This window comes from Cyprinodon variegatus, unplaced genomic scaffold (genome assembly GCF_000732505.1).
Source record: "Cyprinodon variegatus isolate N-32 unplaced genomic scaffold, C_variegatus-1.0 Scaffold35, whole genome shotgun sequence".
In the NCBI taxonomy this organism is placed as follows: Eukaryota; Metazoa; Chordata; class Actinopteri; order Cyprinodontiformes; family Cyprinodontidae; genus Cyprinodon; species Cyprinodon variegatus.
This window is the reverse complement of record NW_015150488.1, coordinates 688,565-700,642: the sequence shown is the minus strand read 5'-3', so window position 1 is coordinate 700,642 and position 12,078 is coordinate 688,565. Positions and strand designations below refer to the sequence as shown.

Sequence of the window (12,078 nt, the reverse complement as noted above, 5' to 3'; positions counted from 1 at the left end):
TGGTAAAGATGACAAAAGATTTTGTTGTGTTTTATATATATATATATATATATATATATATATATATATATATATATACATATATAGTAACCAACAGATTGTGTTTTTTCTTCTGTAGAAGAATGTTAAATCCATGCACCTGTGCATTTTTGTTGTTGTTTGTAAGAAGGAAAATGGTTAATATAACTATATCTTCCTTCAGTCATCATAGTGATAGCTCCCAACAGGGATTAGAAAACAGGATCATTACTTTAAGCCCCACTTTATGTAAAGAAATCTTTTCTCTAGGATGTCATCAAAATTAGTAGAACATTAAGGAAAGGTTTATACTATCTCTAAAAGATTAAGGAAAACTTTTAATATTAAAACAACTAAATTTAAACTACAGCATACTGAATTGTTTTCATGCCAGTGCATTCAATGTTTACTGGTTAACATAAAGAAATAGTTCTAATTACGGTAAAAAGAAAAAAAAACTGGTAATAAACTGTGTTAAAATGTAGTTATTCGGCCTGATGCCTAGATAGTGAATAGGTTTTGAGTGTCTGGAGAGGTTTGTCCATTAAGAGTTCCTTTGTTCAGAAGCTTTCAGTGGTTGTTATGTTCAGGCAGATTCACTGAGTGTCTGTTACTCCCACATCTCACCTGCAGTAGATCACCATCAGTATTAGGCAGCTGATTCGATGTTCCCCTGTGGTACTTTCGAGGGACAGTGTGTTTCCTCTGTGTTTCGCTACACCGCATTCTGTTCCTACTGAGACTTAATGGCAACAGACTGTGACAACTTGTATTTTTCAGAGCACACTGTGTCACACTGAAGCACTGACACCAGAGCATGTGGTTTGTGAGACACAAAACAGTCTCCAGTGTGACTAAAGCTGTTCTCATCTTCTTTTTTTCTTCTTCAGGGGATGTCATTGTCTACATTAATGACATCTGTGTGCTCGGCACTACTCACGCTGATGTTGTGAAGCTCTTTCAGTCCGTACCGATTGGTCAGAGTGTTACTCTCGTGCTCTGTCGAGGATATCCGCTGCCCTTTGATCCTGAGGACCCAAACGCCGCAGCAAGCGCCTCACTCACGCCCATCGGGCTGGAGCACCGCCCGCTGGTGGTGAACGGGCGCAGCAGCTATGACCCCTACCTAGAGTATCTGTCACTGAGCTCCCAGCTTCCTCCTCAGGCTCTGGCGCAGGCCGGAGCCTCTCACCCTGGGGACACCCATCTGGATGGCTCGTCGCTGCCACCCACCACGCCCGGCTCGGCATCAGCACACACACCACGTGATGATAACGTGTCCATGGCCTCCTCTGGGACGGCAGGTGTTGCCGGGGCAACAGGACAAGGAGCAGAGCTGCTGACTGTCACGATGGTGAAAGGTGCAGAAGGTTTCGGATTCACAATCGCCGATAGTCCTACTGGTCAGCGCGTTAAACAGGTGATGCGTACCATCTCCTTTTCTTCCTGGACATTTTAACTAGTAGTTATTGAAATATTGTAAGTTTTGCTTTCATTTAACTGAGAAAAAACTAATTGAGAGTTTTTCACAAGCAATTTAAACACAACTAAGCTGTGATTTAAACAGTACTATACTAACTTCTTAATATACATAAAGCAGATCGAAATAACATTTTCTAATTGAATTTTTCAAGAGAGCCATCTGAATAGATTTATAACTGAGATATTATGACTATCTTAAGGGGGAAGCATTAAAAAGGAGAAGACACAATTCCAACCATGATACTCTGATTCTTTGCTTCAAAAAAAGACAAGCAATGGGAAATGAGTTTAGTATTGTTTTGCTGACTTTTATTGTAAATTTTCTTTTTAGGTATGAATGATCACTAGTACAAAAAATAGCACATACTGTATTTACCACAAAGTACTCTCAAATGTAGAAAGACACTTTTTTGTACAATTTGTAGGGTTGTAGTAGGATTTCTTCTACCAAATAACAAAAGCAATTTGCAGCCGTATATAGCTTAATGTCACTCTGGGATGGTTAAAGACGAAGGTTGATTCTGCGTATAGTGGACAGTTTCTACATCAATGTGACCATGTTTTAGATAAAGAGTTAATTTTATCAGGCATTCCAGGGCTTTTAATATAGAGAAACCTCTCTAATTTATTCATACTTGACCCTTTAAATGTAAAAAAGTGTTTCTTTATCATTTTAAAATTACGACTTTTTATAATCCCTTGTAAGGGTATGTTTACCTGTGAAATCCCGCGTTTGTTTTTAATATAATATTTCAAACATTTAATTTGCTTAGTGAAGAGGAATGTATTCAGTTTGCACCTTTTCAGAAGAAACTGGTCCCTCTCCCAGCGTCTCTGCTGCATCTTGTAAAAAAAATTGCTGTTCTGTTCAAATATGCATGTAATTTACCTCTATGAAGATTAGGGGAAATTAATTTATTATTTAGGCTTTTCCCTCTGCCCTGCATATTTTAGATGTTTTCCTGCTCCAACTCTAATATCTCAACAGCTTATCATTGGGATTCACTTTAAGGTGTCGTGTGTTTGAACCAGGTGTGATGAAGCAGGAAAAGATGTGAAACAAGCAGAGCAGAGCTCTGAGAATCAGGACTAATGTAAATTATGTATCTTGTTTTCTGATTGTTTTAGTGAAGTATTTCCAAGAAGTGATGGTGTTGCTGTTTCTGTGTTGTTGCTGTGGTGCAGGTGTTGGAACCAGGCTCACAAGGAGCATCAGGACTGATTGAAGGAGACCTGATTCTGGAGGTGAACCAGCAGCCGGTGGCTGCAGCAGGACATGGACGTGTGGTGGAGATGCTCAAAGAGTGTCCAGTGGGAGCAGAAGCCACACTTCTCATACAGAGAGCAGGAACAGGTTTGAAGATAACATTCATTTCATGTTTTTTCCTTATTTTTGATTTTATAATGGTAAATAATTAAAAGGTCCATCTTTTTTCCATACCCTGGTTCTACTAATGAGTGCATGATCAAAAACATCCTTTCCTTACCTGGCCTTAAAATTGGCTCCAATGCCTCACTAACATATTCGTACCATATTTCTCTAGTTTGTTACATTACAAGCATAAACATACATGTTTTCTATTAGAATTTTATATGATGGCTACGACAAAATAGTGCATAATTAAGAATATTGAAGAAATGCATTTATTTTGAGCTCCTGTAACTCTAATATTACCTATATAAATGCTGTTGCAGGGCTGCAGGGTATTAGGAACACATTCAGGAATGTAGTTGAACGTGTTGTATTTAGCTCAATATGTTGTTCTGCTTTTTCGTTGATTTCAAACCTTGAATGCAAAATTGAATTGTTCAACCTATGATCTACTGCAACAGACTTTATAAGGTATTAGTAAAAATTTGATACTGACAGCAACATATGGTGTGGTTGGTTATCTGTAGCTTTTGATTGGAAGATGGCAGAAGCTGAATGCAGGGCAATACTATAAGAAACATGTTAGAGGTAGTAAAAATACTTGTGATTAGGTTGGTGGTTAAACTTCCTGCAGGGATATTTATTTGGAAAATATTTAAATCAATTTTTCTTCAACATCAAAAATACGCAAAACTTTTTTGCTGGTCAGTCGCCTGAAATTTTATTGAAATACATGTTTTAGTTGTAATATAATGTGAAAAACAAATTCCCAAGGCACTTAACTTGGAACAAAAGTCAATATTGTTGCTATTATTCAAGAAAAATAACCGTAGGCTTTTGGAATCTCATTCTAAACATCCTAGGTACATGTTTTTGTATACGGTATATACTTTTTCTGCAGGAAAAAAAAACTTATATATCACACATAATTATGCAACCAAAATCATAACAGATCCAAATATCCGATAGGAAATTCAGAAGTAGCAGTTGTTAGTAGTTTATAAGCTGTATTAAAATTAAAATAGATTTGGTTGGCTAAATTGGTAAAATATAAGATCCTAGATTTTTGTTGACCCTGTATTTGCTTTTTGCTATTCTTTTCTTTGTGTTTCTCAGAAGAGAAGATGGTACTAGAGAGAAAAGCACCACATTTAATGACAAATCACAATCGGGTGTTTTTTTTTTGGAGATTTCATATGCCAAGAAAACATTAGCAAAATCAGGAAAGAGTCCAGGGCTGAAGCATCCTACCACTAAATGTATGCAGGCTTGTGATGCTCATGCATAGTTTTTCTATTGAATGTCTTGAACCACAGCTGCTGCTTTCTGAGAGAGGAGTCAAGCAGAGGTAACAGTAAGAGCTTGCAGTGGAAAATACAGTTTGATTAGTATCATTTTGACAACCGTTTATTTTTTAACACGCTCAAGTCTCTGAAGCTATTTATTTAGACCTCTAAAGTCTGTAGATGATGTTTTGTTTGTGGATGTTAAATATTTCAGATTACTGTAAAAAGAAAAATGCTTGGCTTCCTAAAAAAAATCTACTTTATGTTTTACACATATAATGGTGTATTATTTAAGAAATGTAAGCCAGTATAAAATAAGTATTCTGTTTGTGCAGAAGAGAAAAATTGTTGTGAGTAAAACAACTTGCAGAGCTGTTGTTGGTCTTCTTCACTATGATTGTGTCAGGAAAGCAGTTTCCGTCCCACAGGATTCTGAGCATCCTCACAGTAACCGATCTGGTTTCCTACAGACTGGAAAAATGTGGAAGTCTCCAAAATTTCATTAAAGTTCCAGTTCCATTTCTCTTTATTTAGCATCCATCCATCCATCCATCCATCCATCCATCCATCCATCCATCCATCCATCCATCCATCCATCCATCCATCCATCCATCCATCCATCCATCCATNATCCATCCATCCATCCATCCATCCATCCATCCATCCATCCATCCATCCATCCATCCATCCATCCATCCATCTGTTCTTTCTGTCTTTCTTTCTTCCCTTCCACCCTTCCTTTCTTTCTATCTTTCCTTCCACCCTTCCATCATTCTTTCCATTCCTCTGGTTTTATATATTAATAATTAACCCAATAAAAACACCCATATCAAATAAACTGAACCTTTATATTTATTAATTCAGCTGAGACCTCTGCTAATATTACGATGGAAAACTGTGGAATCTGAGCATGAAAAACATGTAGCATCCATTAATGCGGTAGTTTTACTGAGAAACCTTAATCACCTGCAGAGCACACAGAAAGAGTTCTGAGTGTTCTGAAAGTGTTTGGCTGACTGGACTCAAGCAAAATTATTCTTTCACTTCTGCATTCAAGTCCATTATGATGAGATGCTTCATTGGGAACAGTTAAAAAAACAGACTAAAACACGGAGTAATAAGCTGCACTGGCACAGAATGACCTTTAAGATACTCTGCACCATTTAAAACAATTTTTTAGATTTCCAATGTAAGTGAAAAGATCTTCACTGCGGGGATGTTTAATGTTTTTTTTTTTCTTCAAGATTTTCTATTAGGTTGTCGGACAACCGTTGTCCAGCTGCTAAGAAAGTTAAATTTCTCAGTATATACGCTGTATTTGTTTGACAAATGTACTTCTAATGATTCTATAAAAGGTGCTTTGGTCTGAGGTCAGAATTTGACTTGATAATTTTCTTGGGCTGCTTATATCGTTCAGCCCCCAGCTTTCTGACAAACACACACACACACATACACACTTGTCTCACTATCTTTGCAGGGCCTTTCCATTGACTTCCATTAACTTCTACAGCTAACCATTACGGGTTCATACCTAACCCTAGCCAACGCCTAAACTCAATTCACATCTTAATCCTAAACGTGACCGCTGACTCAAAAACAGCAATTCCCAATGTGGGGTCCAGGCATTGGGCCCCAAAAGGAGCAGCCTGTCCCCACAACATGCTATTTTCCCTGAACATGGGCCCCAAATGTTTTTAAAACAACAGCACATACAAAGAGTTCAAAATGCGTATTGATTCTTGTGTTGAGCACTGCAGAAACTCTAGAATAAAAGCTTAAATAGATTTACATTTTTTTATTTAGATGCTGGTTTTCTTGCTGACTCTGTCATTAAGATTGTAGTTTCTCCAGACCTAACAACCAGTAGAGAAGTTCATTTGCATTGTTTCTGAGATGTTATCAGAATAATAAAGAAGAAAAGTATGAGGCTTTTGTTTGCATCACCATTTTCATGGATTCTATTTAATTAGGGATGAAAGTAATCAGCCTAACATGCATTTCAGGTTTAATTAATTTATGAGTGACTGGAATTATTATTGAGACTTTGAGAAGCCATCAAAGACCTAAGCACTCAGCAATACTAATAAAGACTTCCTGATGTAAGAGCTGGTTTTACTGATTTTTACGCCACAGTTAGAGCCACCAGATCAAATCAAACTTGTACACAGCTGAGCAAACTTTATATTAACCAAATGTTCATTTATACTCTGTACACTGACTGTACTAGAGCTAATTAAAATGATATGATGAGCACAAATGATTCATTTTTCTGGATGAGCAGAAACTGCAGTGGTGTGTGCAGCTGCATGTGGACATGTACACATGAGCAGCAGAGATGTCATGCTGCTTGAGCATCTTCTTATAGGCAGAGCAAATATCTGCCCTCTGGTGGTTGGTCAAGGAATGCATTCTCTAACAACTAGATTTGTAGGGGAAAAAACATATCACTGTTAAATCTTGAAATAATGCAAGCAAATTATTATGCTTCCAGTCTTTTTTATGTGGGTATGCATAATAGTAGTATGAATTATAGTATTTAAGGATCTGCATGCATATTAACACATAGTAAACTGTTTTATTTGGTCTATTTTATACATTTAAAATTTTCTTAAATGTTTGATTCGGTAATAGATGCCGAAGATAACCTTTTTTCAGATCTTTTTACGTTTCATGAAAATTTACAGAAGTCCTGAACCATTCCTTTCAATGTAAACCTAACAAGTCTGAGATCTGTTCAGATTCTTTTTTTTTTTTTTAGGGTCAAATTTTAGGGTCTTCCTAAATTTTGTTTCTGTTATTGTTTTTTTTTAAGACCATGTATTTAATCGTAAATTCTTTTTTCATATTTTAGTTATTGGTAATGTGCTGAAAAGATTAATTAATTTCATGTTGTGTTATGTTGGAGTTAATGAGCTATGGTTAAAAAAAAGTCTGTAATGCAGGTGAGGAAACAACCTTGCCATTATAAATGTGTTACTAATAGTTTATTATGTATTTATTTATGTACATTAAGTCTAAGCTTGAAATTCTAATCATTATTGTCCTTTTAATAAATCTAAGAGAGGCTCATTCTTACAGGAAGAGTGAATCTTAAACAACATTTTCCTCTTATGCAATTAGTTTAAAAGTTTCCAGTCATTTAAAACACTTTACGAACTTAACAAGGGTTCAAAAGAAACCCATAAGAAACCCGTTTTTTTGGCAAATATAACAATCAAACATGAATACATGTCACCTTTTTATTTGTGTAAATCTTGAAGGGCATATATCATTGCTTTAAAAAAAAACGTCATTTATTAACTGTGTTCAAGCATGATTGAAATCAGGAACTTCCTGAAATGAAAATGCATTTTTTATCTGAAATCAGCCATCAATGCATAAAAAAATTCCCAGCCAGGAAAAAGGTTCTGATAGGGATGCCTTCATAAGCCGTTTGTTTTTAGATAGAAAATATTTTAATTTAAAGTGTATAGACTTAACAAATCTGTAACCTATGGAGGGATTTCCTTTGAGAAAGATAATCAGGTAGATCCTTGACTCAATGTGACAAACTCAATTTTTTTACACAATGATACGGTCTCTTTCCTCAAGCTCACAATTTGGATTTAAACAGCTCAAAGCTGCAGCCTCTCTGGTGGTTATCAGCCTAAAGTAAAAGCAAAAACCTGCATTACTATTCACTTATATCATGGACTCTCTCAGCAAATCACTGGCATCATGTCACTTCAGGTTTTTAACCTTTTTTCAAATAGAGACTTTGGGTTACTATACTCCATGTGCGACTGTGTGTTTCTGTTTGACTGCTTCGCTGTAGCGTGGGCCGTCTGCCAGCATTCTGCTGAGCTCTGGTCTTGTTCACAGCTCCATCCCCTGACATCCCAGTTTATATCAGAGCCAACCACATATTTGAAACACTTTGCTGCACCAATCAGAATGCGCATGGAGGCTGTGTAGAAGGAGAGGGTGCTGAGCTACTGGAGCCAATCGAGGCAAACCTGAAGTCCATCCAGAACTCAGCAGGCTAGTCTGTAAGGTCCAGCCTGCCAGACTGCTTGACCGCTGACTTGTGAGGAAGGCCACACGATGCTCTCCAGAAGTCATTCATTTGTAATTCATCAGCATTCGTGCGAGCGCACCACACACCCTGCACATACTCCAATGAATTGTATTTGCATTTAAATTAAAATGACATGCAACTGTGAGGACAACCGTCCCTTTAATATGAACAGACAATTAACATGTAGCCAATACTCACTTTGTTCGTTGAATCGTTAAGGAAAGTTTCCTGGGAATCAGTTATTAGATCTCCTTAAAGCCTCCCTGAAGGCCCTCTCCCTCTGTTGCTGCCACTGAATCATTTCAGTACCACGGATAGCGCTCTTTAAACCCCTGTTGCTGTTTACAGTTGGAAAAGGGAGTGCTTTTGTTTTTCTGAGCTTCTGCCTTTCTCCTTCCATGTGATAAACACAGCAAAGATAGAGGTTGTGTGGTTTCTAAATTATTTCCCTCATAGAGGAATATGCAGAAAATATGCATATATTCTCCTTTTCAGTTACCATAAATGAATCGGTTGTGTTTCACTTCCCATAAACCTATGTTTTGTTTTTAATTCCTATATTGCCTGTACTCTTGCAGTCATTGATGGCACTGTTTACTGCTGCATTTCTGTTATTACAAAATGATAACAAACCAATGTTCATGAAAACAAAGCAGATTAGTTAATAATAATAATAATAATAATAATAATAATAATAATAATAATTTCAGGGATATACAGTCAGAAATGTAATATATTATACATAACTATGTTATTTATCATCATCTACGAGCTCAGCCTCTTAACCTTAATATTTGCGTTGCCTTAGAATTCGTTATTTATAATTACATAGGAGCGGGTCTCGCAGCCATGGAGGCAGACATCTTTGCGATACGGCAGCGCAGAGCCAACAAACTAGCGATTGCGAGATCGCCCATTAGGCTCGAAAGTAACTACGGCAAGTTGAGAGAGATGAACTGAGACGGTACTGAACACACAGACTAATGATCAGACTATCTGTAAAATTATCTATGTAAACAAACCTCATCACTTGAGAAGGTAGGTGATGCGGACGTCGTGGAAGACATTTTGTCCCGTAACGCTCGCCGTACTGTTGGGGGGAGAAGCGGTGAGGGGGAGATGTTCATGTTGCTGCGGTCTGCAGTCTGGACGTTAGATGTCGCTGAAAATTACACACTGTAGCTTTAAATCTCAGTTAAGAAAAAAATCAACAAGGTATTCCAAACCAACTGCGTTTTTATTTTAAACTGGCTTAAGCACTTTATGTCAGCAGTCAACACAGTAAGCATTATTAAAACATCAATCTCTCTTTGTATTTCCAAGAGTATAAAGTCCATTACAGTACCTTAATTCTGAGAGTTCCAGAAAGAATGACAACATTTCAAAATCCACCACGTCCCTTGATGTATTCAAAGCTAAATATGATCAAATAGAGCATCTCTGCTTAAATATGTTTAGCTCTCCTGATAAATTTTGAAAGTCTTTTGCTTTTCACAGCCTAAATAAATAGTAGAAATGTCTCAATAACCAGTAACTGAGAGCTGACATTGCTATAAGATTCAGTTTCTGGTCATCAGATGATTCTACAGTAAATCTTTTGCATAGTTTGACACAATGCCTGTTTAATCAATATTAATTTGACAACGGAACAACAACAACGGAAAGCAAAGAGTGATAGTGAAATTATAATTCTTTAACCCTTTAACTGGTTGATGTTTTTAATTTCTTAGCAGATTTATATTTTAACCTCATTTTCCTTATAACAAAAGTTTTTAAAATTAGACATTCTTTTCACATTGTTGACATGCATCTTTCTCTTTCCATTATTGTTCAGATGTCAGCTGTAGCTGTCATCATTGCAAAAGCTTCTCAAAATCATAAGGAGTTTCTCTTTCCGTAGGAGAAGTTTTGTTACTTTTTTACCATTCCATGTTTTTATATCCTTAATTTAAATTTAGGATACAACATGAGACAGGACAATGTGTTGTACTGAATAAAATGTGGTTCACAAAGAAGAGAGGAGACAAGATATTATAAGCAATTTTGTAAAACACAGAACTCTTAGTTTTTTTTGCTCTAAAACATACTTATTTGTGTTTTTACAAATGCAGCAAAGGTCAAATGTGTTTTAGAGAATCAAATGAAGTTCAACTTTGATGAAAGTATATTTTAAACTAATAAAAGAAGGAACCTTTAACGTAGACTCATTAGGAGACTGTAAAATATTATTCTTTTTGCATCATTAGTTTTCCTATTTTTCTAAATGATAGTAAAAATGCTACACCAACACTAAATTGTCAAAGTATGCAATATAAAAGGATAGTGTCTAAGCTTTACTGAGCAGCTTCTCTTCTCTTTTCTTTTTTTTTTTTTGACTGTTTAGGGATTATTTAGTGGGTGAGGCAGCAGTTTTGTAGGAAACCTTGTTAGAACTTCTTCCTTAAATCTTAATATAACAGAGTAGATACTATGTTTATGATGCACATTTAAAATTATACAAGGTGAATATGATAAAATGTTATATAAAAAAGTATGATAGTTATCAAAAAGTCTAAAAATGACAAAAACAATTAAATTAAAGAATGAGCATTTAAAGGTTAAATAAAATTGTCAAACTTTCTTGTTTCAAAAAATGGTTCAGTTACAGCGACTCATAATTTTTATAGCATGTAGTCTTAAAATGATCACCGGAGGTATTTATTAATAAAGTCTGGCCAATTCATTCTGCTCTGGTTCTCCTCTCAATAAGGCATTCTATTAAGCATTCTGAAATGCTTTGCAGTCTTTTCACATACAGCTCAAACATTGTTGCAGCTGCAGCTTTCGAAAAAAACATGTCCACTGGAAAAAGGAAATGAAATAAAGCAAAGCAATCAGGAACTTTGATCAATTTGCTTTATATAATCTCACCAGAGTGTGAAAGGTTCATTTTATATCTAGATTAAAAAGCAATTTAAAGTAATTAGCAAAACAAAGAAGACAAACTGACCACGTCATGTTGTCATGTAGTGGATAAACTATATCTCAAGTGAATTTGAATGATTTTAAAGGAACAAGTTTATATAGATTTATGAGAATTTTTATATGTTTCAGCAGCTTATTTTTTATCAAAGCCACCGTTGCACGTCTAAATGTATGTATTTGGGTCTTAGGAGCTCAAATGGATGCAGAGTCACAGGGGACCAGTGTTCATGGGTGATATAGCTCTTCCTGCTTCTTTCATGCAGATAAAAAGCCACTTGCAGAGAAAAGTGTGTGGTTATGGGTTGGGAGTTTGTGCTTTGGCCTACAGCTAATGATGTAAAAATGTTGAAAAAAAGTGCAAGAGCTGGAACTGTTTGGAAGTGACACAAACTTGAAATCAGCGCAAGATATTTTTGTCACTTTAAAAGCAAAGATGATTTCACCTTTTATCTCATCTTTATACATATATTCTCTGCTTGTTTGTTTTGTAACAAGTCATGTTTGTTTATTTTTTGCTTTTTCTTATTTCCCCACAGGTCACATCTCTCCATGGAAGGCTTCAAAACAGGTATATTGAAAATATTGATCATAATATCAGGAGTATGCTTTTGTATAAGGGATAGTAATCTGCATATGAGCGCATTCTGGCTGCAGTTGCTCCCAGGCCCAACTGAATTTGGAGACTAGATCCTTGGGAGCAGCCCTAAATATTAAGCTGACTTTGGTGAAGTGTACCACCTACAATTCGCTGCTGCATTTGACATTTAAAGCAGAACGACGGACATATGGTGATGATCCAGCTCCTGTGCCTTCCAATATCTTTTCGATAAACATCATTTCCCTTCAAATTATCTAACTTTCATAAAAAGATCATTATTGTTAGGTAAAATTATATTTCT

The 12,078-nt window shown here is 36.1% G+C and overlaps 1 protein-coding gene across 1 annotated transcript in view; it reads left to right on the top strand.

The window, feature by feature from the left end:
* Positions 1-12,078, top strand: part of magi2 (membrane associated guanylate kinase, WW and PDZ domain containing 2) — a 126,894-nt gene that overhangs the window by 96,123 nt on the left and 18,693 nt on the right. The window contains exons 10-12 of the mRNA XM_015404087.1: positions 909-1,438; positions 2,686-2,854; positions 11,716-11,747. Coding sequence (XP_015259573.1) covers positions 909-1,438; positions 2,686-2,854; positions 11,716-11,747 — 731 coding nt within the window. The remainder of the gene's footprint in view (positions 1-908; positions 1,439-2,685; positions 2,855-11,715; positions 11,748-12,078) is intronic.